Source organism: Colias eurytheme, chromosome 1 (assembly GCF_061535395.1).
Source record: "Colias eurytheme isolate Ceu_HAF_F1 chromosome 1, ilColEury1 Martin Lab GWU primary, whole genome shotgun sequence".
In the NCBI taxonomy this organism is placed as follows: domain Eukaryota; kingdom Metazoa; phylum Arthropoda; class Insecta; order Lepidoptera; family Pieridae; genus Colias; species Colias eurytheme.
Genome location: NC_142980.1, coordinates 5840322 through 5866703, shown reverse-complemented (window position 1 = coordinate 5866703; position 26382 = coordinate 5840322). Strand labels below are relative to the sequence as shown.

General features: G+C 35.1%; 1 protein-coding gene across 2 annotated transcripts in view; it reads right to left on the bottom strand.

The window, feature by feature from the left end:
- The window catches only part of Ddr (discoidin domain-containing receptor 2), a 45855-nt gene extending 19498 nt beyond the window's left edge, over window positions 1-26357 (bottom strand). For both annotated transcript variants that reach the window (XM_090101899.1, XM_090101907.1), the window contains exons 1-4: window positions 26095-26357; window positions 20584-20691; window positions 7776-7881; window positions 31-262 (exon numbers count right to left, since the gene is read on the bottom strand). In XM_090101899.1, coding sequence (XP_089958025.1) covers window positions 31-262; window positions 7776-7881; window positions 20584-20650 — 405 coding nt within the window. In that variant the 5' untranslated portion in view covers window positions 20651-20691; window positions 26095-26357. The remainder of the gene's footprint in view (window positions 1-30; window positions 263-7775; window positions 7882-20583; window positions 20692-26094) is intronic.
- Between the last annotated feature and the right edge of the window lie 25 nt (window positions 26358-26382).

Here is a 26382-nt window from a genome sequence, read left to right as displayed (position 1 = left end):
TCCAATGACGTATTCCTACTCAGTCCTCACCTCATGCCCATCGGAGGAGCGATATCGCATCCACTTGGCCAGCTTGGGCCGCCAGTACTCCAGCACGTAGCTCTCCGCGTACTCCACCCCCTGCGAGTTCCCGAAGCGGCCCTGAGTGCTCGTCGCCGTGATCACGTGCACCGAGTGCAGGTTGATCTCCAACCATTCTGAGGACTCGGTGGTGATCTGCGATTTGGGACACCACGCGCCGCCCTTTATCTCCTGGTTGAGTCTGGAACAATGCCGATTTGTGAAGTCATAGTTTAGAGTACCTACTCTCCTGAAAGAGCTAGTTATCAAAATTTATCAACTGTTGAAAATTTTACAGTTCATGGTACCTACATTTTACACCAAACCGAAGAAACGAGTAGGACAATTCGTTTCGACCAATATCTAAAATGGGATTTTGAATTAATTTAACTTGGGATTATACAAATATAATAGATAGACAAACAATTACTAACACATAGGGTACATGAACATTGTTTCTGTTAAATATATGATTTTAACTAAACTGCGTGAGAGCTTTTTACTATTGCGGTGTAATCAAATTCAAATATGTATAAAATAATATAACTGAAATGATAACCGCACCAATTAAAACAATCACATTTATCATTTCATTTGTATTTATAATTTCAATGCAATTAAATACACATTCAACCTCATAAGCCAAACAATATTGTGGCTAAAAGTATGCGTTTCATTACTCCAATAAAAACGTAGAGACAAAACAAAACCAGATTCCATGTGAAATATACGTATAAGGTAACAGAGCATTGTATAATTCCGGCGAATTAACTTAATTAATTAACCGGGGCAAAGCCGACATATGCGGTACGCGAAATTTATTAAATATATTCGTGGCCTAACCTACCTTTTCACAAGTTGAAGCCTAGCTTTTGTAAAATATTAACAGGGAAGCGTCGTTTATGTAATGTACCTACAACCAAAACACTATAAAAAAGAATTATTAATCATGATAAGAATAACAAGGGGCATGGATTTAGAATTTGTTTAATGATAAAGCCGTTTCATTGTCAGCGATTATTCCTGGATACATAAATAATTTAAAGTTGGCCACTGGGGTCCAGTTAGCGAAAGGTCTTATCGATTAATATAGCATCTTCACCTCGTTGAATAACTAATGGTGTCCGGATTGTCAGTGCTCATATAACATTTATAACGGATCTTTGACTGTCAAATTTAGTATAATTTGACAAGGAATTAATTCCACCTCACGTTCATTTGCGAGAAAATACCGGGTATTAGTGGCATAGTGCATCTGTAGCTATAACCACTTTATGGGTGCACGTATGAGAACTTAACTAATTTGCGTCGGTTTCGCCGTGTTCAGCATTAAATCATTTAGGAATAATTAATATCCTCTACGAGTATTCACTATTATTTTCAGTGTAGTGCATCGTGTAATAGAAATTAATACCCCTGTAACGAAGCTGCTCTGTTTCGTCTATTTCTAGGAGCGTGAGCAGAAGAAAAACATGAAATACTCGCACAGCCTGTTAATATGTTTCAGCGTAGTAAAGCTAGTCGATGTACGTGAAACATTTATGTACTTTGGAAGTAAAAGTAAGCTCGACGAGGACGCGTTAATCCGGCTTAAGTCTTATCGGCCGGTGCTCTAATCGGTCATCGTAAAGCCCTGACTCGAAGGGTTATATCAGCTTAAATGAATACAGGTGTGTTTTGGGTAACTCTAATTCTATTGTTCATAGTATTAATAAAAAATGAAAATTATTTAGGTAATCTCTCGATCGCGTCTGATGGTTACGAGTGATTTCTATTTTATGGGTCACGTAAATAATAAAAATAATTCAGAATTATGTAAGTTTATATTTTATTCATAGATCTAACATAGTAAAATTTCAACTGTTTTATATTACGTGTGACACTCAGTCAGTGTATTTAAACGCATATAGGCTTGAATATTAAATAAAAAATACTGCTATATAAATCCATTAAACATTATTCATTTCTAGGAACTACATTTTAATAGGAAATGATATGTTGCAACCGCAATTAATTGCGGTGAGATCTGTTTAAACATCAATGCAATACGAACAAACCCAGAGACGGATTGAACTTTCTGTGCCAATAGATATTCCGTTTCATCAAACTTTGATTAGATTGAAGTAACGGTTTTTGACAGGCATTCCAATTCGTCTTTATACATATAGAGCAACGAGACTAAATTGTGCCGGTCAGACGTACGATTGTTACGAGAATATATAAAATGACGTCGGAATTATAAGCTAACCCACATAATGGTAAAAGGGCATGATTCTATTATATGGCTATAAATAGAACTTTTTCCAAATATAACTTTATAATTTACTTTAGCTTCTATACGAACTCAGTTTCAAGCACCAAAGCACAAACATAAACTAACCATATTCATAGAGTATAATTACAATTAAAATTTAAGCACACACTATAACTCGCTCCATACGAAAACATAATTAACGGATTAACGACCGAATACCGTAAAATGATATTTACATTAACGCCATATTAAATCCCTTAGTCGGGTAAAATTCACTTTGCCAAACAGAACGGCGCGGGTACAGTGTACCGAGTTAATAGTCAGTAATATACTATCAACAGTGTGTAATCGTACTCCAAACAGACGAACCGAGGTTCTTATACAAAGAATTAAATGAGATAGGACATCTTCATTCAAATGACCGCGATGTAAGAACAAAGCTTCGTCGTGAAAACAATGAGAGCCACTAATCAATAGCCAGCCATCCCATGTAACATTTTAATTAAACTATGACGAATGAAATTCTGAAGTTCAACAATAGTACGTACTGTCGTCTAGCGGTCAGCTCATTATAACTTACATACGTGGCTTAACTTCATCTAGTTGTTGGTAACATTCCCATAATAATGTCACCTATTGTTATTTGCTTAGAATGTGCGTCATTAAAAAAAGAAAAGATTCACTAATTATTATAAGAGTAGGTACTTGTAATGATACGTCTTCACGTAATATTATATAGAAGTGGCACTTGTTTTGCTAAGTGATTTTTCAAACTACCTAAACGATCCAATTATTTTTCAATCTTATACCAAATTACGTATTGTAACTAAGAAGATTCAAATGGATTGATTAAGTTTCCTTAAAGCGCCTTACAATCAGCGAGAGTTACTGTTCAGTCTCCGGAGACACAGAAGCCTGACCACTTCTTGCCCGAAAAGCAAATCAGCATCTGGCCCACACGGGCCATACCGCCCACAGCGAGACACGACTCTACTTTCAAGCAAGTTCCATGTCATACATTTACCATGTGAAAAGCTACAGACAGATGATCGAAACACACAAACGATTGATAAAATCTGACATGTCGCAGTTAATAATAGTCGTTTCAGTCGCGTTATTAGTGCATTCACTTATCATGTGTCACGCCGGCGCTCACTCGTCCAGTGAAACGAACATCACATCACAATGCATATAGTGGTGTTCGAGCATTCATCATTATCGATCATAACTGATAAGCACCATTAATTTTAATTTAATTTCGTGCGTAACGGATAAGGACCGTTGTATCGGATGCCGTCGATTCAATCTGAAAAGCACCTAACGCTCTATCAATCGCAAATAACTAAATTTTGATCATTTGCAACCTAATTTGCAATTAACTTAAAATATTAGTACTCATCGCGACTATAAATAAAGAATTTTCAGAAAACATTCGATACCTCTCTAAGAATTGGCGCATACACCAGACACTTAAATGAAATCTTACAAATAAGCGCTGTACAGAGGCATTCGGTTTTGCCTTACAGCCCGTGTACATTCTTTCTGGAGAAACCTTACATCTAACCCGTCCCCATGTAATTGTATTTTAGCGTTACTTCGACCCTCATTAGAATTTCCTCAGACATGACATATAATACATCAACATTCAATTACAGATTAAGGACCCAATCTCCCCTCCAATAATGTAAAACAAATGTAATGCAATAATTTAAATTGCTTTAAGTTATATTTTAATAAATAAAATCTGTTAATATTCAATTCACGTTCGTGAATATAAGGTATTCCATTAATCAATGCATTTAAATAAATATAATCTTTTTATATTGAATTCAAATTTGTAAACATAATAATATGATATTCCATTAATAGGTATATCGATTTTTGATTCGATGTGAACGGCACAATCGGTAAAGTGTGTTACGATATTCGATTGCCGGAGCCATTTGCAACGGTGCACCACTAAGATGGGCGGTCATTAAGCCTTATTGACGCGTACTGGAGCGTTCGAGTCATCAATGATGCGTTAAGGAGCGGCTCTCGTAATTGATATCAGCATACCGCATCTTAATAAGCTCTATGACAATTTGGACTTTAACCAAATATACTAAAGCACATTTTAATATTAAACGCATTAATAACGTTTTTAAGGCTACATTTCTGAGTATTCCGTGCGAGCGTCGAGTTTAAATAAACAGCGTTCAAACGCTTATTTGTTTTTGGTTTTTAATTGAAACTTCAAAAAATATACACTCTCGCGTACGTTTGAGCTCACAATTTAATATTTACTTAGCAGATAAAATATTAAAGCAACATCGCAAATCCCGCCGAGCTTTGCAAACTTTATCCCTGGATATTAATGTAATATTTGGCTATATAGTTCGGCTAGATAATTAAAATATAGGTACTTTTAGGTAGATAGTGATTAATAAGCAATCTGTTGAATATTTCGTGAAGTTACAGTTGAACGGTTCTGTACAATATCGATTGTCGATTTAGTTAAAAGCAATCGTTATGGCCCTGTGCTCGTAAACGCATAGTTATACAAACTTTACAGCCCGATGACGACATATACCCGATACTGTATAGTCTGTATAGCAAACGACAGCATTTCTGTATAATCTACTTTTAATTACATAACATATGTAAGTTTAACAAATAATAGACGTTATTGATTAGTATTTAATAACGTATCCAACTTTTATACAAATAGAGGGGTACAATTGAAATGATTTTTTGATGTCATTTCATATTATTTTCTTTAAGTACTAGGTGTACATATATATCAATATAATAGAACATATTATTTCTACATGAATAATTTCGCTCATTACGCTAGTTCTCAAAACATGCCAGACATAATATTGCCACTGCCGAAAATGTATGTATAAATATGACCGAAATGGAACTTGCGAGAGAAACTTAGCGTGTCATCGTAAAAGCAAAGCCATAACTATGTTACCCACTAATACTGTTACTACAGAAATCATGCCACACGCAATTACTAACATTTATTAGCCCGTATATTATATTAAAGGCTCTGGACGTTTTTAATTTGACACAAAATCAACAACTCAACTTTACCGACGTCGCCGAGTGCGCAATGGAAAAATATAAACACTTTTTTATTGATTTTGTAATTAGGTGTTTATAGTGTGTAATTCCGGCACTAGGTTAATTTGCTTTCTAACGTTCTATTGCTCGTCAATTGCGCTATTTATATTTAATGTGTATTGACGCCTATTGAAATGAATATCTAATTAAATTATCGAAAAAAAATGTGATTATTTTCTTATCTTTAGACGACTAGCTTTGCAAGCACAACTTCGCTCATGTGTATTTCACGTATGTAATTGTGCAATTAACGTTTCCTTCACAAATTTCTATAATCATAAAATGTAATATTCTAACTTTTACTTTCATGAACAATATTGAAGAAGTATTATCTTCTTTTATAAGATCCTTATCTGTGCCCTTCATTTATCAAAATCAATTTAGTCGTTTTGCCGTGAAACTGGAACCTAACCTAACGGAACATAATATATAAAATATACTATATTATAAAACTTTCACATTTTTAGTTATTACTTAGGTACATATACATTTATGTATAAGTAATACAGTAACGTATTTATCGACCAAGTCTAGACTCAGTGCTCATTGAGTTGCTACATAAATCAAGGAATTAAAAATTAAACATTTTACGCGTGAATCCCTGTAAACAACAACGACTTCGCTGTCGAAACAAACTTTGGACTTTCCCTTAACAATAAAATTGTGAAACCGATGGAAGAAGCAATACAAAATCGCGTGCTCACTTTTACGAAATCAAAACACGCCGTGGTTAAATTTGATAAGCGACATTCGTACACAGTACAAACAACAATTTCAGCAAATATATTTAACGGACCGGTTCACAATAGAGGCGCGTCACATCTCGTGTCGGTGGGAGCAAATGGAGCAAATATAGATGTGACAATTTATTCTGCTAATCCTCGGAAGGTACTTAGTATTTAAAATTTATAGATGTGTTTACTAAGGCACTAATTGCTCCATTACACATAATGAAACGACATTGAAAGCGTTCTTACAATAGCGAAAAAAACACGTTTATGCTATAATAAGGTTTATGATTGAAGGTTGCAATTATATTAAAGCTCGTGGGCTCGGGGCTTCTTCTTATCTTTGGAGCACAAAAGTTCTCGTCTCCTCCGCATACACCTTAATAAAACACGAGGCCATTTACAAACCCACATTGACATTTGACAATTTTACCTACTTATCGGTAACAGAAATAAATTGGCCGACCTCTCAAAGATACCAAATATATAATTTACAAAATGAATATTCTCCTTTATTAAGGGTAATGGTAATGGTGAAATGTTTCCTGTCTCTATACTTTCGCAATTAAGGTAAAATGTGAGTGGGAATATTTATAAAACATTTCGTGTGAGAGCCGACCGAGATCAATATACGCGCTCCCCCGAGACACCGGTGTAGTTGTAAGTAATTAGAAAAAAGTTTAATGAGACAGTAATTTGAAGCTACAACGTACGTTTTATAGAGGCAACTTTGAATAATTAGTCTGAGTAAAATTAATTCTTATTGAACAAAGTATGCATAATATTTCCTGCATGAGACGGGATGGTAAATGGGCGAGTTAATTTCTCGTTTAGGTGCGAAATGAACGCCATGTACTCTTTTAAAGTACAGTAACGTATAAATTCTTGGAGACGGAATATCTTCAATAAGATCATTCCATTCATACTTATAGCTTCAACTTCAGCACTCACTTTACGCCGGCCATAAGAATGTTCATAATACGAGTATACATTCTTACGACCGTCATACGTTTTAATATTCGTAATCATGAGCTTCAGATTAGCACTATACCATTATAATCAGCAAATTCTCTTATGCTTGCTTTTTTCTAATATGTATATTAAAAAATAAGTACCTACATACGGATATTAGATCTTATAAAAATCTAACCTTCGTTTAAATTTGAGGGGAATTAAATCCCACTGAATAGATAGCACATTTCGTGATCATTACTAGAAATTGATTTAATACAATGTAAAATTTTACATAGTATTATTATGTAAGAAGTGGTGATTGGCTCAATGAAAAGCGGAGAATCTTCAATCAACCCAAATCTACCAGTCTTGATTACTATTGGGAAATAACTTGTAATATCTATAAACGTCTATTAAAATTGCTGTAAAAAATAATTTCTGAAGTCTCTTTCTTCTGTCTTCAAACCCTACAACAGTAGTAACAGAACCACTGCTGGAAATCATGGATAACTTATGGGCATCATGTCGTACCTATTCTTAACAATTACAGTAGATCGAAATTAACCTTCCAATCATGAATAATAGTTGTGCTGACTGCAAGAACGCAATCAGGCAAGGCTTCTGCTATAAATATATGACACAAAAATGATAATATGGGCATCACTCACCTGCCATTCTGCGGGGCGACATTGTCGTTGTTGAAGGAGGAGCTGGCCGTGACGTCCTTGTCCGGGATCAGGCCGCTCTCCATACCCAGAGGGGCGATGCATTGAGCTGCAAACAACGCACACTGTTTACATGGAGACTAATGCGAATCACCCAGTGACGTCATCCTTCAACCCACCCTCGATCGCAAGCGAAATTAGAACATACCGCAATCATTACAATGCTTTGTTTGCGTTTTTGTCAACATGTAAACCTTCGTGCTAAACTAAGGCAACAAGTATTGTTGAAACTGAATTAACTCGTCGATGGAAACATGTCGTGGCTTATAGTTTGTAGAAAGCTTCGTTGCGGGTAATTTCACGTTGATGTCGATATTTCGTTTATTTAATAAAGTCGGCAAGTACGGAATGAACACAGGTATAGTGCGTTCAAAAATTCATAAAGGTCGAATATCGGTTGGAAACCGTGAGAGCCAATAAAATTCATTTCTGAACGACCCCTGGGTCTTTCGACGAAGACGTTAACATTTGTTTACCCACACAACTAATATAATAACAAACGAAACCAACGATATTAAATTACACGTTCTCCATAAATGAAAAACGTATTTTTTGTTGTGATGATTAATAATCATCACAAATATTGTATACGTAACATCAATAAATATTGTTTCTGATAATTGCATAATAACCGCAATGACAGATTAATGTTTATTTGTATCAATCGGCCTATTAAACTCGAGTGGACAGAGAAAAGATAAGATTGACAAATTATTAAGTGTATTGACGTACTTTCTGGGAAATACAATTTACTCCATATATGTATGTAATTGCATATTTCAAACTATAATTACCTACAATTACACTTTTCCTACTTTTTCTTTACCATCGATTTCTAGTTTTACATTCACCATTTATTAATATTTAAGATAGAAATTTGAACAGAGCCATACATGTGAATTAATTGACTACGAACGTGGCACGTTAAATTTAACTTAATTATCGGCGTGGCGGTCCGAATACTACAATTATATAGTGATTATAAATTCCGATCGACCTGAAAAGCGGTGGTGCTTTTAATATTTCATAACGGAACGATATCACATAATTTGCGTTAGTAGGCATAATGATACACAGTCACGGCTGATGGTTCCCGCAAATTAAAATTGTATAAGAAATAGGCCGTTTTGTACAAATTATTTTAATAGTCGAATCCAATAAGTTATATTTATATTACTATTAACTGATAGTAGGTATACTATCAGTTAATAGTAATACGCTGACATTAGTTACCTGCTATTGAATATTTTAATTCGTAGGGAAGTGTAAACAACTTAAACTTTCTCTTTACACAAGTATGGAGGCTAGAACGAGAAACTCGTTAAAGCTATTAAAACTTAAATCATCGATTGGTTTATTGAATCGAGGAACAATCGCCAACTCATCCGAGGCGAAGTCACGAAGCCGTATCCACTTCCGCCGAACGCACATGGAAAGCTCTATTATAATTACGATCAATTGTAACACCTGTATAAGATAGTATTCAGTACACGCGTGGCACATTCGTGAATTTTGTCGGCGTGATGGCGGTCCGTCGAAAAGGATTCATTGAAATGCAAGTTTGTGCGGCGCCAGTTATATTTTTAAACCTTCCGATAAGATCGGCTAAGATGTGTCATGTGCCACGAAATTGAGGCAAAGGAAGTCGTGACTGCGATAATTTAAATAAAGTACGTATTAATAAGCAAAAACCTTCATTTAATATCACAAAAATAGAATCATGTACGGTACTTGAGATTTTATTTAGCGTTCCTGAAAAAGCTATTGAACACACAAGAAATACTAAATTGATACATTCGCAATTCATGCAGCAAATAAAAGAAATCGCATATAGGACATACACAACGCATAAAACAAATTATTAATAAAGGCCCAATAATAATACATAATCTATTGCATGCAAAGAGCTGTAGAAATTTAAAGCAGCTCATTAAAATAGCTTAAATAATAACATCTAAAATTTATTACGAAACCTCTGAAGGAGTTTGTTAACTGTCAACATGAAGGGAGAATTCAACACGCAATTTTGTAAATACTTCCTGCAGTACGTATTAAACCTTTGCGCCGTAATCTCAATTACTCAAAAAAATTGTAGACATAAGTCAAAATTTTATATGAATTACATTAACCCCGACAGGCGATACCACCATCGGGCTTGTACTATTATAATTTCCAAGGGGCTGCTCATTAGTCAATCTATCAAATGATATCGCGTGCTCCGGTCATGCGAGCAAACAAACAAAGTATTCATATTATACATACAAATAGGGATTGTTAATTAGCCTCTGGCGGTGCCGTTGATAACTCTCTGTCGCCAGCGGAATGTAGTATTAGACAAGGGACGAGCGGAAGCGAGCGAATTTCGACGAATCACCACTGGACTCAAGGCTGCTTTAGATTCAATTATGCAGAAAACGTCCGCTTTAATACATTATTGTGCAATCATTTAGTCTACTTAAAACTCAATCGCTCAATCTGAATGATGGCATTGTACCACGACAATGCAAGGAGATAAATATCAACAAAACGCCCCGTAGAAATTAGTATGAACATGTTTGGTAATTGTGTTAATTTAAAATTAGCTATACATTATAAATGAGGGGTGAATCGTGCGTAAGTTGGACCAACTCAAAATTATATTTCGCTGTTCTCTTTTATTAAAGATATGTTTTTTTTAATGAATTCGATAGTTTTTTTTTATAAATATTCTGAATTGAATAATTGTTAAATAATTCAAAATTGTTATCAAGTTATCTTGGACAAACCGGCACCAAATTATCTTTGAAGAAACAGTAAATATTACAAAACAAATACGGTATATATGTCATCGCAAAGCAAACACCAGTAGCATTCAAACAATAACGCAGTGTTATTATTAAGGGAACTGTTTTAAAAGCTGCAGCCGTAACGTGCGGCTCAAATTATAGCCCCAAACACTGTAATCCTCGGCACATGTTTGTTTTTTATTGCTTTACACACATCGCTTGTGCCGATTTTATATAAGCATGAAAATAAACAGCATTCTTTAAACACGCTCACCGCCATACAGTGTAGCTTCAATAGCTATCGATAGCGGTGGACATAATTCATATGCATCGAGTCACAATGCTCGGCAATATAAGGTACCGAAGAGAGATTGGTATCAGTCGCGTAGCCAATGATTATTGTGTAAACCTAAGCTATGCACACGTGGATAAGCAAATGTGAACAATAGATCCCGCCTTTTCTTAATCATTCGCAAGAAACATTCGATGACTGTTGACAACAGTGCTTGCAAAACATCCACCATTATATAAAGCGAAATAAAATAATTGCGAAAACATAACAGAAAACTTTTCATTCTTTACAAAAAGTAGCCCCGCAAAGAAAATATTTACGGGCCGTATTTCTTTTACGAAATAAAGCGTGTTTTGTTGAAAATTCGATTGTAAAAATTAAATTTTACGAACGAATGACGCCCATTGTACTTTGTACAAAAGACGAGTGCTTATGGGTCAAATGCAAATACAATTCGCTTGTTGCGTGTCTCGCTGTTTGAGCGCCGGCCTCTCGTCGCTCAGAGCCGGTGAACAAATTGCAAACGTCATAAAGCCAGGTTTGAATATTAATAAATGCTAATAAATGATCCATCTATACGCAAAACCATTTACTTAGACCAGCGGTTCACAAACCGCGCAAGCTTCCTGCGAACAGGAAATTAAGTGTGCTTTAGCCGCCGAATGTTCGCCCATAACCAATCCGGTCGGTACGAGCCGTCTCGGTTCGGTAGTTTGTAAAAATGTTGGAGATTTGGAGATGCCTACATGACAATAAAGGCGCTAGGGGGGAAAGTTTGAGAAGCGACGAGCTTGTGCGTGCTTATGCTGTTGCGTGACATGTAGTCGTCTAATGAATAATAAACAGCGCAGCAGTGGCGACTACTCGCTACTCATTCATAGCCATCCACAAAAGGCAATATTCTTTTTTCATAAACTGTTTGAATGTCAACCTAAACCATATACAATATTGACTTTGCTTAGTATAAATGTTGCCTAGACTCACGTGAGCCGGGAGAGAAGCTCACGCTAACGAAAATGTCTCAGCCTTTTTTTACGGCTGAAACGACGTCGCGTGATATCGTTCAAACTATTATTTTAATTACTTTTATTGTATGTACGAGGTGGGTCGTTCACTTTTTGTAATTTATTAAATTTTACAGTTTTGTATTTTCAGGGTAAGTGACAGTTAACGATGTCTCTAGTGCGTTTGGGTTGACACTAGATATTGTTCATTTTTAAAAAGTCCAAGAGATTGCACGCGCCATATAATTAAATATAATGGCCGGCCTTAAATAAAAATAACAGTCATGGAATGTATCCGCTCCATAGTCCATACATCACATGTATCGTAGAGCGCCCGCAAATCATTCTGCAGGCGATTCCGTTCGGCCACACGTTTTTAACAGACGCCGTTTTTGTACTTATTTTCGAAATCGATACCAGACGAACAATAAAACAACGCGACGTGATGTGACGTGTTCGAATTTTGTTTTAGAATATACGAAAGCCCCAGTCTTGGCTGTTAAAGTGAAGTGAATTATTAATATTAATTTAGCAGTTTGCCGTTCCTCTCCCCGAGGGAAAGCCGCGCGGGCTTATTTCGTATGAAATGTTCGTCTTGATCGGTACGAGCCGTGTGGCGTGTACGAGCGGAGCTTAAGATGCGACCACGGCTTCCGTTTTCATTCTTTCAAATCATCGAGCATGACGTGATTCGCCATTGTCACCGCCACCGGTTTAGAACGTGAACAGCTTTTAAAGGCCTTTATGGAATAAGCTTTTAGCTTACATCGAGGCCGACCTATGAACTTATCTCTCTGAACACACTACTAAAGTTTTATTCATAGTTATTCAGATGATTTATAACATATTTATTAATATGAAAATAAATGTGGTTGAAAAGTTTTCTTTCTCATTTATTCATATTAATTGTGGAATCTCTATAATATAATCGGTGGTAAATGATAAAACCATGTTTTGACGATTCAAAAGTGCTTTTAAATGAAGTCTAATTCAATAAATAAATGTTTGAGTTTGATTCAAAGTTACAAAACAGCAATAAGTACTAAAACTTAGTAATGAAACTAAGTTGAAAATAAATTGATTCGTTTAAATTTCATAAATGGAGAAACGTGAATTTTTTAGTATGGAAGTCGTACGGGAAAGCGTTCATAACTTCACCGAAATATTATTGCAGCGCAATGTGCAAATGCTTATTAAATTTACAATTCTCAGTACTTATAACTTGATCGAAACGGCGAAGCAAGGAGTCCGATCCTGGGGCGGCGAAGTTTCTGATTAAATATTTAGGCTATCTGAGGTATTACGGATGAAGTAACATTTGAGATTACGGCAGCTATAAGCTGCTAGAAAGTCCTGTAAATCACAATAATGGGAACATATTTTCTAGAAACCATCTTCTCCCAGGATATGGGCGCGGACGTGGAGGCATTGTGATCATAAACGAATTTCTAGTTATATTGGGTCCATTGCATTTCATCTGGAATGCAAGGTCGCAGTAGCGGGCGTCGCGAACGGTAGCTCTCAATAAGCTGAATGTTGCATACAGGTTCCGTTCGCTAAATTTGCATTCAAAGTCGCTGAACTACGCTTATTTACTCTTTCCAACTGTTTCCAACCACTATCATATACACGTACGTTCTCATCCTTGCAAAGCCCAGATCGAAACAATGAAGACCGCAATAAGTCATATTCGTTTATACTGCAATTTTATCTGTCGAAGAATTTAGCCGTGTGCAATATGCGGAAGTGTGTTGTAGCTTATGGTACACGTATCGATTTTATTCAAATTCATAGCAGAACACGATTGTTATCAAAAAGGATTCTCAGGCATGGTGTTTGAGGAATTTCTATCGTAGTTCTAGATACATATTTATTAGCTGCGTCATCATCAGTAGACAGAGCTGTGTTGTCCGCCTTGGTCATTGACGCCTCGAAATGAAAACTGAGCTGGGCAGAACTGCGAGCTATGCAATTCATACTTAGGTACACTTTATTTTATTAGAATTAAAATTTTATTAGTTTTAATTAAAATCAGTATATCATTAAGTATCTTTCTATGCAATTGATTTATTAAACACACCGAGACTAATTAGACGGGAAGATCTGTAACTGAATGAGTGATTGGCTTTTAGAAACATACTTTAGTAGGCCAGCCCATTGTTGCGTAACGTTGAAATATTTCCAGCAATGCAGCAGGCTGGCGAACAATTAAGTAATCCCGGTTTTCATTCTTATATTTTTATGTCGGGAAAATAAAATAGCATAGTGCAATCTCTACTCTCGTCACGAAAACGGGAAATGTGACAATTTGCGAGCTGGCTCATTTGCTAAAATCGGTCAAGTGTGGCTGACAGCGCGGTCGCCCGTGGATGTACGCAGACATGTACAGTGTACACCGTACACACTACATACCGAACTGGAATTATCACACTTTCGCTCCCTACGTACTCGGCTTTGTTTCCAATGTTTTGAGAGATTCGCGACGCATTACCTGAGACGTCTCATTTCTCTCCTGCATACGGTCGCATATTCTTACGACCTCGCAAACGTTTACATGCTACTTACCTACGTACATAGGAAATGCTTGCAATTTTTCTTGTAGCATCTGTTAAAATATTCCCTTTATGTTATCTTGTACTTGTATAAGGAATATTTTGCTTCAGGTGGATCTTGAATTAAATTAAGTTACCTACGTATTGCATTGAAATGAAATATCCGTTCCATGTTCGGAATATTACATTTTTAAATTTATCCCTCAATTTCGTTATTTTCGTCCAAGCTCATATTTATGAAATATCAGTATAATGCCATATTGGAGGAAAAACCTTCTTAATCCAGCGCCTGACGTTAATTACCTATATGGAAAACGTTCCCAGGTGGAAAGCGCAATTTTTAAGCTTGCTTTTAAGGATATAAATTTGCTTTAAATTTACTAAAAATATTTTACGACCAACATTGCAGTTTTTTTTTATAAAATTCACATAGTAGTTACTAAGAGTAATTTAGTAATTGAAAGCTATAATATCTTAACAAATTATTTTACTGCGTGTGATTTCACAACATGATTTTTTAAATATAATGAAGCATCTAATAGTGAAGTCACAAAACAAATACATATTTAAATTAAAAAAGTTTTTCTAATAAGAAACACAATAAGCAATTTTTATTACTGTGCAAGCCTTTTTGTAATTCTATCGTTGGGGTACAGATGTTGGCACCGATTTATGCGATGCTTTTCTACTCACAGCGCGGATATTATGCCGCAAGGATTTCTTTTTTCTCCGTCTCGAGTAGATTACTCGTACAAATTGCAATAAACAAATATTCGAAATATCATAGCCTTCACGAAATAAGCTCGACATTATCCTCTTCTTTCTTTCATTTTATGAAAAAGTAAAAACCAAGGTTCCAGCCCACGGTGAACATTAATTTCTAAATGTAGAGACATTAATTTGTACTTCACGAGAAAATATTCATATCGATTTCAGCTTCAAACGTTTCCTTCCAATTCGGCAAGGGATTTATTAATTATACGACGCAAGTTGGTGGGACGAATAATTCTGGTCGTTTTACGGATTCTTTAATAAGTGATTTTCCAAAAAAAAATATTAACAGATCACATTGAAATGGAAACGATTCCGTTTCTCGTTCGCAACCGTATAATTGGACAAAATAAACTGTACATTTAATTAAAGCCTAATAAAATATAAACAGCGCGTGTATAAAATTTACATATTCAACATTGACTGTTCGGCATTATTGATGAGCGAAGTGGCCAATTATCGCCCGTCCGCGCCACCTACCTACCTGAAGTACGCAAAGTTCATTACGGCCGGTTAATGGGTTTCACGGTAGCCCGCACAGTATCATATGATGGAGCGTATGGAACCGCGATGCCGTTCATGGTAAATGAGAGCCCGTGTAACTAACAGCCAATATGCTAAAACGATTCGTGACAGTACTATGAAGTGTGGGGGTACGTGCGCTGTGGTCAGCGTAACGATGAACATTCTAGATATATATGTGCTAATTCACAATGACAGAGGACAGCTTTAAAGACCCTCCTAACGAAAGTCATTGATGAGGTGATCCCTGGAATACCGACCAACAATATTACAGATCGTTATTTAGAAGCTTTCCGTAACAACTTCTGGTGATAGACTACAGGCCCATGTTGAAAAAATTATGGGTCATTTGACCCACCACCTGACCTATCTAGAATGATATAAGAGCATAAAATAATAAGATTCAGCACTATGACGTCACTCGTAAGCTGTCCACCTGAGTGCAGGTGAGAATTCGAAAGTTCAGGTAGAGATTTTGTCCCCTTGTCAACATGATTTTTGTACGGCGTTGCGGAATAATGGCTTAAAAGCAGTATAGAAATAGTATGACACATAACAGATGCCGTACAAAACTGGTGGTCCACAAAGTCGGAATTTATTTTTATTTTTCGACAGTTGCCGGGGTAAATTTGGTCATTAGATTTTGTACGGCATCTGTTTCATACTATTTCTATACTACTTTTAATCAATTATTCCGCAACGCCGTACAAAAATCATGGAGACAAGGGGAGAAAATCTCTACCTGAACCTTCGAATTCTCATCTGCACTCAGGTGGACAGCTTACAAGTGACGTCATAGTGCTGAATCTTATTATTTTATGCTCTTATATCATTCTAGATAGGTCAGGTGGTGGGTCAAATGACCCATAATTTTTTCAACCCGGGCCTGTAGTCTATGATTTACTTTCTATCAGCACTTAATGTTTCTTTAGCATATTCATTTACTGAAGTTACAATATATGGTTAAACTCTGATTTTTTTTCTAATGAGGCCTAGAAAGCTTTCATAGGAGATGGTATACATATTATATATATATTTTATGCTTAATTTAGTCTAAAATTAAGCACCTCCTAACTTGTTCTACTCAATTCAAAATATTTTTCTTTCTCTTGAATGTATAAAGTATTCGGAGGAATTAATGCTCTATATAATAACCACCGCATCAATTTAAAATAAATATAACGTTGATGTGAACTGCGTATTTGTATTTTAAAATTGCATTCGTAACAAAGAAATGGAGCACGATAAACCATAAAATCATATAGGTCGCCACAATTATATTCCTTTTTAAATATGCTTGCTTTTTAAAATTGTCCGTGTATGAATTACAAATTCCCAACATGTAATTACCTACATGCTAAAGAAACATTAAGTTCGTTTGAATCCTTAATCACGCATGTTTCTGACCAAACATTTCCACAAATCGAACAGAAATCCATGAAACGCCTATCAATTTGTTAATCTATCTACCCCCACACAAAAGTTAACCTACTGACTGTTTCATCAACGCCAAGACAAAACCGCTAAAGTTAATTATATGAAATTTGGTCAGCTAAATAGGGGATGAGGTTTTCTATGGAAATCATTGAGGCGGTCGAGGTCGCGGATAACAGGCAATTTAATATAAATAGAAACTACCCACCATGTAGCTACCTACGAACACACCAACTCACAACGAATGTCGCGTAACTTTATACCCACGACCGGAAACACCTTATCGAATTCTCAAAGAAAAATGTCTACAGCGGAAATCAAATTAAAATTTTAGAACCTTTTCATTCGCAATCTGGTAATCCGAGTCTAGTGGAAAAGTTACAAGACTCGGAAAACTTCTGGGAGGGGTATCCGGGTGATGTGACGGCGAGTCGGAATTCTTTAGGACTCTCGAGTTGTTAACTGATAAGTACAATCAAATGTCGAATCGAGTGTTCTGCCTCTGAGGAGAAATGTGATAAATTAAACTGATCGACGATTAGGAAAGCTATTTAGACAGTTGCAAAGTGCTTATTGAGAATAGCCGCCCACTCGGGAAAGCGATGTCACTGGCTATGGTCTTTCGAGCAATATAATGTCGTCTACATCTTATTATATTACTAGGTTTCCGCCCGCGGCTTCGCCCGCGCAGTCAAAGAAAAATCCGCATAGTTCCCGTTCCCGTGGGATTTCCGGGATTGCGTCATTTTCCCGAGATAAAAAGTAGCCTATGTCCTTTCTCGGGTATCAAAATATCTATGGAGATATTTTTTCCACCAAATTTCATGAAAATTGGTTCAGTAGTTTAGGCGTGATTGAGTAACAGACAGACAGACAGAGTTACTTTCACATTTATAATATTAGTATGGTTTAGTTGCGAATAACACTACATAAAGCCCACCAATGAACGGTGTATTTTATTGAGAGGAACAGATAATAATCGTTTCGAAGCTTTTATACGGAAAAAGCGAGCTGAATTTTGTATGATACGTAGTTTTATTTCGAGTTCACGCACAATGTAGCTATTGCTAATTGTTTAGTATTTCAAAAGTCATTGCATTCAATCAGTCGCGCGTTCGAGATAGTTTTTGATATCGAGCGTGGTTTTGTTATTTTTTTGATGAGAACTGAATGAGAGATATGGACTGGAATGATATTTAGTTACTTTTGAAAGTTAATAACATTTTGTAGAAATGTTTTATTTTTATAGACAAGTTAAACTACTAAATAATAAATCACCTCTGGCAATTTGCATAAATTTAATGAAAATTTGATATGAAAGTTTTCATATGTACCTTTATAAAGCATCTTGTAGATAACAATATCTTCCAATGTACATATCTATACTAATATTATAAAGAGGAAAAGTTTGTAAGTATGTATGTATGTATGTATGTATGTATGGTTTTCACGCAAAAACTACTGGACCGATTCCAAAAATTCTTTCACCATTAGAAAGCTGCATCTTTACTGAGCAACATAGGCTATATTGCATTTTCAAAAAAATTTGAGATCCTTACCAAAAATGCAATAATGTAACCCAAGGTGTAAAAAAATCCTCAATAAAACTTCTGTCATCGCGTGCGCTGCGGAATCTATTGAAGATAGAACAAAAAAATGTTCTACGGTATTATAGAATGGATCAATATCTACAAGAAAGTCCGCGATACCATATGTCCATCTTGAGTAGTTATGTTACTACAACAACTTTTTTACGTTTTCAAAGTAAATAGAAGTGCCGACAGTAATCAAACCATGTTATCCATACACATATATTAATCCTTATCCCATTAAATGATGTTTTATTATAGACTGTTTCAATAACAGCAAAATACTTTTTAAATGAAAAGAATTGGATATTCCATTCAAAAGATATAACTAATTTTTAAAAGTGTCAATCTACAGAAAATAGTAGGTATACTGTTCGAGCAGGCCGTAGTGCGGGGGTCACGGAGGAATTCTACCAATATGCGTCTTGACGGAACACAGTGGGGTTTTGGTCGGAAGGAATCCGAAAATATATAACCCACGGCCCCTCCCCCGGAGGCCGTGGGTATCTATGAAAGATTTCCCCACTAAAACAAAAAAAAAAGGCCGTAGTGCGGGACGGGGTAAAGGTGATTTTCATGTGATTAAAAATTAAACCTATAGTCCGACCTATAGTAGACTTTTCACTGTAACGATATCGCTATCTATGCGGGTGAAACCGCAGGGCATTGCTAGTTAACAATATAAAGGATAACATACAAAAAAGGTTAAATGCGATGAAGAAAAACGAGATCTGTTTAATTTGATCAAATAGCTCAAGGCTATAAGAATGAATTTAAGTTGTATTACTGTTTCGTAGTACGTAAAGATAACAGCGTCGTCTGGACCACGTCTGGACAGTGACAAAAGCACATTTTTGTTAAGTAATTCAGAACAAATACTGCTGTATTTAAACTAGGGAGAAAAAGAGAACGAAGTAGGTTTGTATTTAAAGTCTGAAAAGCTTCTAGTGAAAAGCACTAGGAATCTTGTAATATTTCTAATAAGCATTGCGTCCAATTTATCATCTCTGTATTCTGTAGAAAAAAACTGATTTATAACGTTTTCATTGCCTATTAACTATTTCATTGAGTTTCTTTAAAAGATATAGCGTAACAGTTTTAGATTGAAAGAAATGAATATAAACATAGCTCAAACTCTACAGGTTAAGGTAATTGTTTTTATTTATATAGGGAAACGTACAAACTCTGTTCTGCTTCTCTGTATTGTCTTATTATGGAAGATTAATATTCAATGATTGCATAGGTGTTTAATTTTTCTATCAAAATAAAAATAACCCGTGCGTCTTAAGTTAGACCTAATTAGACAACATTTCATAGAACAAACTCCTTCTTTCGAAGTTTTTTACATTAATAAGACGAATATTTTCTGGAATATACTTCAGTTACTAAGCTATGAAGTTAAAATTAGAATTATTCAAATAAATACCTTTAAGAAAGAATGTAGAATTATTTGCCTATGACCTAGTAAATGAAATAGAAAAATATGGTGGTCTACATTTCAATAAAATACCATGGACGCATCGAATGTTTTGCATTTGTGAATAAAATATTATAGATAATGGATATGTAGATTTCCACAGAAAAGAAAATCAATAGAGTATATATTAAAGTGTGGCTTTGTTTTAAAAAAAAACATAGTTTGTAACATTAAAGGCTTTCTTGGAATTTTAAAATTAGTCGGCTAAAAGAGATCGCGTAGTATTTTTTTATGTTGCGCGTCTACCATACGGACGCATGTCAACAAAAACGCTAATAAGTTCAAGTATCGCTTCGTTATTTAGGACAAATAATAAGCCATTGCTTGGTACGGCTGAATACTTACAAATGTCTAGAGCGTGCAGGCGGCAAGCCCGGACCAGGAGCAGCAAGGCAACCACACATGGAACCATCTCGCGGCGATCACTTCACCATTTCTTCCGATACCTCGTGTCTGAAACAAAAACCTACATGTAACAAACCCATATTACAATAATCATTATCAATATAAGCTAGTTAAGTGACGCTTGAGACAATAAACTCCAAAACCAACTCCAATTCTTTCTATTGCAAGGCATATCAGCTCTTTCCAATCTCATATTTTCCGTAGCATTAAATATAGCTGACATAGTAAAAACTTAATAGCACTTTGTGTGCCTTTGTGTGTTTTCTTTCTATACTATTCAAGCGGTAGGTGACTTTGAACCGATATTAAATTATTATGTCCGGGGACCAAGCCTTCCGGTTTGGTGAACACATTTTAAAATAAATACACTTTATCTTAAACGCTTATAGAAACCGCTATAAATAGTTAAATGGAGAATAATAACATGATATAGCTTATTTACTTGATGCGTTTAATTTCCAAAAATTCATTTACCAAGGATGTTAGCTGGATTTAATCCGAGTGCAGATTGTACATTTATTCTAAAAGTCTTCAATGACGTACGCGTGTTGTTAATAAAAAAGTAAAAAAAAAATGAAATTTAAAATCTTTGAAAAGACGACGCGAAAGTAGTCAATCGACACGAAGTAGCTCTATCGCTTTCACGGCCTTACTGACAGGCTACTTTGTGATAGATCTGGGGGTAGGGGGCAAACCGAGAATATGTGGTAAAATGTAAACTTTACGCAAATGACGAAAAACCACAGGTAAAAGCAAATTTAATCAAACCCAAAAACACTTTACTTAATGCAAGACTGGCATTATATTAAAACGTGGTTAAAACCAATAATGGGCATTTTATCATGAAACTAATTTTAAACCTGCCTCGAATACAGTTTTTATACCGTTCTTATACATTGAACCAAAGAAATTTATTCTTCCAAAATATGCGAGTCAACATCCCGCTACCCAATTAGCTTAAAGATGCAAGTTCTCGGTTCCTTGTAACGACGTTTACGTGCCAGATAAGGAGTGCGCACTATCGTTTTGTTAACACTACAGTCAGGCTTCATAGCGGCTCTCGTCAGAGTTATGTGTTTGCTTACACAACCGAGGGAAGGATGCATGTAGGCAGCGGCGAACTGTATACAGGAATCATTTACTGCACTTGCAGTTTATTTATGGTTTCGCAACAAAGCCTTTCAAATCCTCTTGCACTCATTCCTTATGATAATGTCACGATCACGCTCGAATATAATGTCATTTAATTTGGGCATTTATTGCAATGCTCCTTATTAATGCTATAACAAAATAAGAATAAACAGAAAGCGGAAGTCCCTTGTTGCAACGTTTGTAAAGACGTAAGTTCAACCTCGTAAGGGAAGAAAACAAAAGAACGAATGACAATGGGTATCTAACAATGGGTAGAATAGATGTTTTAAAAAATGTGTAGCCCAGAGTCAAGATCTAATTGGCATAGTATAGTGCCATTCATGAAGGAGCCAAAAATAAAAGATTTCACAGCACCAGACAAAAATAGGTTCTAAGACGGATGGAGATTCTAACGAGATCATAAAAACCAAAAAAAATGACTGTTGAAGAACATTTAAAAAAACTCACGAAATAAACTGATAATTCAGAAATGTTTAAATAATTTTTAAGATTAGTTATTATTGAAGACTGGAAAGCTCAGCTTCACCTCGATACTAAACAGTAGAACTATTCCTATCCTGCAATCCTATCTGCAACTAAGCATAGTGGATGCTAACATGCAACGAATACCACTTACAATCAGGTGACGCTGGCCGCGTTCACGTAAATTGTTCTTAAAATCTCATATACTATATTTAATATAAATAAAATTTCGGTCCGTGATTTCAAAAGAACCGTGTTCTCTCGAAAGCTGGTTTCACGATACTGAAACTTTTTTTCCACGGCTTTATGTCTGTCCGGAATTTTTTTGAATCGATTTTCATTTGATCTTGGAGGGGGTTTTAAGGATACATGTGGGATACTTTTTATCCGGGAATAATTAGGAGAATGTGGGCAAATACGTCTATTACCGGTTCCCACGTGAACGCCCTCGGATATGCGATAACAATATTGCCAATTAGTGGCTTACATTGCTTTAACAGGTGAATACGAACTCCTTGAGAGTGGGTACAAAGCAAAATTACCAATCTTCTATTAGATGATACCTGTAATATTCCATACCAAATCTAATAAATCAAATATATATCAAACCTGTTGATATTTTCAAGGATTCTGTTTGATCAAAAACATATAATTGACTTGATAAAAAAATCACGAAGTAACCTCTAATTTTCACACTTCTACGTTTTCTACTTGACATGCCTATCTACCTATTATGATTTTTTTTTTGATACTAAAACATTTGCGAGATCTTTGTCAGAGCATTTTGTGTAATTACTTTTATTTTTAGTTTTATTACGTTAAAATATTTTTATAGTAATAATACGAAACGTTTTATCACAAGAAAAAATAAGAAAGCCAAAAGTGTTTTATCGTGATGTGTGTGTGTGATTTCTAACTTTGTCAATTAAACTGACTGAAAATTGTAACTAGTGTTTGCTACAACTTTGATCATTTTTAGGGTGCTAAACCACAAAAGGAAAAACCGGAGCCATTATAGGATCACTTTGTTGTTCATCTTGCTTCCGGTCTGTCAAGACTATTTTTCTCATGCCTTGCCTCGTATAAATTTGAAATTTATATCTAATACAACATATAATAAAAAATTGACGGCCTCCTTGGTACAGTGGTTGACGAATGACGCGTGAGCGTAGAACCAAAAGGTCCTGGGTTCGATTCCCGGTCGGGACGAAGAAAAAAAAATGTATTGGTCTGGCAGCACACAGAAGGCCGATCACCTACTTATCCCTAAAGAAAATCTATCAGTGAAACAGATGTATGCATAATGCATCTGCCCCTTACTCCACTTGGGGATAGGGGCCTTCACTTTATATAATAAAAATATAGGTTTGTTCGGAAAAATAGGTGTGTATCTAGGTGGACCCGTGGTATATAAGTTAGTAAACGAATAAACGTGTAGGTTCGTTCCACGAAATTATTAAGTGTGTAGGTACATAATATAATAATTGTATAATAATTTTGACATAGATATTTTTCTCTCTTTATATGTACACTAGCTTTCCACCCGCAGCTTCGCCCGTGCAGTCAAAGAAAAACCCGCATAGGTCCCGTTCCCGTGGGATTTCCGGGATAAAAACCTATCCTATTTCCCGGGGGAAAAAGTAGCCTATGTCCTTTCTCGGGTATCAAAGTATCTCTATACCAAATTTCATGCAAATTGGTTCAGTAGTTAAGGCGTGATTGAGTAACAGACAGACAGACAGAGTTACTTTCACATTTATAATATTAGTATGGATAGTATGGATGGTATGGATATACATCAAAATATAGTGTACATCAATTTTAATATACATTTTGTCTATATTATTTTAAAGTTTAAGAAGTTGTTGCTCTAAATTTATCTCATCCCACATCTTGGTAGCTACTATGTCCAACTTTATTTGCAAAAAATACTTATTAAAAAATACTTATACCTGTAAAATGGAACCTATATTTTTAGAGACTAATAGCGCATTGCTTTCAATTAAACATAACAAATGTTTTCATACATTTACATATTATTATGTACATATATGTATTACTAGCTTACCACCCGCGGCTTCGCCCGCTTTGTCTAAAACCTAATAAATTATATACTAAAACCTTCCTCTTGAATCACTCTATCTATTTAAAAAAACCGCATCAAAATCCGTTGCGTAGTTTTAAAGACTTAAGCATACAAAGGGACATAGGGACAGAGAAAGCGACTGTTTTATACTATGTAGGCAGTGTGTCTTATTTACCTTCCTTATACAATTAAGCATTTTTTAATGATATTATAGACTCGAGCATATTACTATTACTTATTATTTATGAGTATAGAAAACTATACCCCAAAGCAGACAGGACCATGCACCATGTTGGTTTCACATTTTAAAAAATATTATATGTACTTAGACTAACTAAGAAGTAATTAAAATGATAATTTCAACTTTTTGAACATTATTGTATGTATTTAACAATATTTAAATAATAAGTAGAGTTATTTCATTTTTGTCTGCTTATTTTCTATTTTCCAGAAAGATATACATATAATATATTTCTATTAGAATCCAAAAATTCTCTCCTTCCTTCTCTTCTCCACCGGGAATCGAACCCAGGACCCCTCTGTGTCCCCCTCGGTCGGTCAACCACTGTACCAAGGGGGCGGTCACAAAATGTTTTACTAATAGTTAATTTGTATTTTCAGGGATGTTATGTTAGTTGTTAAGGATAAAATATAATTGTATATGAATAGGTATATGAATTGTATAGGTATATGAATGAGATACTATCTAAAATGGATCTAATAGGTAGTAAAACTTTAAGTCTGTTGTGTTATACATAAAAGTTATGCAGAAATAATATGTTTCTAAGTTGCATTGAAAATATCTGTTTTAACGATCACAAAGGGAAGTCCACACAAATATAATCAAATCAGATGGAGTTAGAATGCATAACAATTAATACCACTTATACAATAGAAAGAATAGATTGATGTGACAAGGAATCAGATACAATAAATTAACATACTTAAGTATGAACAAAGATTAAATTAAACATCTTCAATTGAAGATATTGCCGGCTACATTACACCAATGACTAATCAGAAATGGGATCTTAGAAATTGTTGCAACAGTGGATGGTATTTAGTTCAGTAACCTTTTGCTTATTGTTCTTGTATGATGATTTTCATTATGTCTCATGGAACATATTATGTACAATACATAATATACTACTTAAGGACTCTCGTAAAGAATTATTTAATTAAAGTATTACAGTAGTACATTGTTCCATTATACATTTAACTAGAGTAAACATTTTGATAATATCTTTTAATACCATAGAAAACCCTTATACTAAAAAATATATCTGATGTCTAACCCAAATATACAAATTTGAAAAAAAAAACAAAAGAAACAAATCTTAGTAATAAACATAAGTAGTATGTACAATATTTTATATTTATATAAAGGACATACAGGTACAATAAAGGTATAAAATTATTGTTTATTTATAATGTTTTGAGAACGCTATATTACCAAATCGAGAAATACATTTTATAAATAAAAGTCAACTTAAAAATATTTCATTTGTTTTTTCCAAACCAACGAAACTGTAAATAAATGCAGTATATCCATCAGCGTTCGTATTGGGAGTAAGCAAAGGGAATAGAAGGGCCGTTGATAGCTTTCTCTATAATTTATTTACGTTTAGGCAAGTGATGTTTGTAACAAAGGCAATAAATACAACACCATAAAAAATATATATTTAGGTTTACTCCCGCAACACGCTAATATTTACCACTTTATCATAATAAGCATTCACCATACCACTCACCTTCTAACGCCAGGTATTATAGGTGAAACCCGGTAACATGGGGAGTAAATTAGCATAACTTTGTCCTCGCACTTTTAAGATCACAGCCCATTCCAAAATTATTATAACACTTAGCGATGTGTAACACTTTTTACCGTTCAAATAATACCATTTCAGATATATGTTTATTTACAATATGGAATAATTTAACAGAAGTGCCAAACAAAATTTTGGAGGAGCTTTAACTAATCGACCATAGCACAAAGCTCCCAATAAAGTTGCAGAGTTCGGTCTGAAGTGAGCTAATAT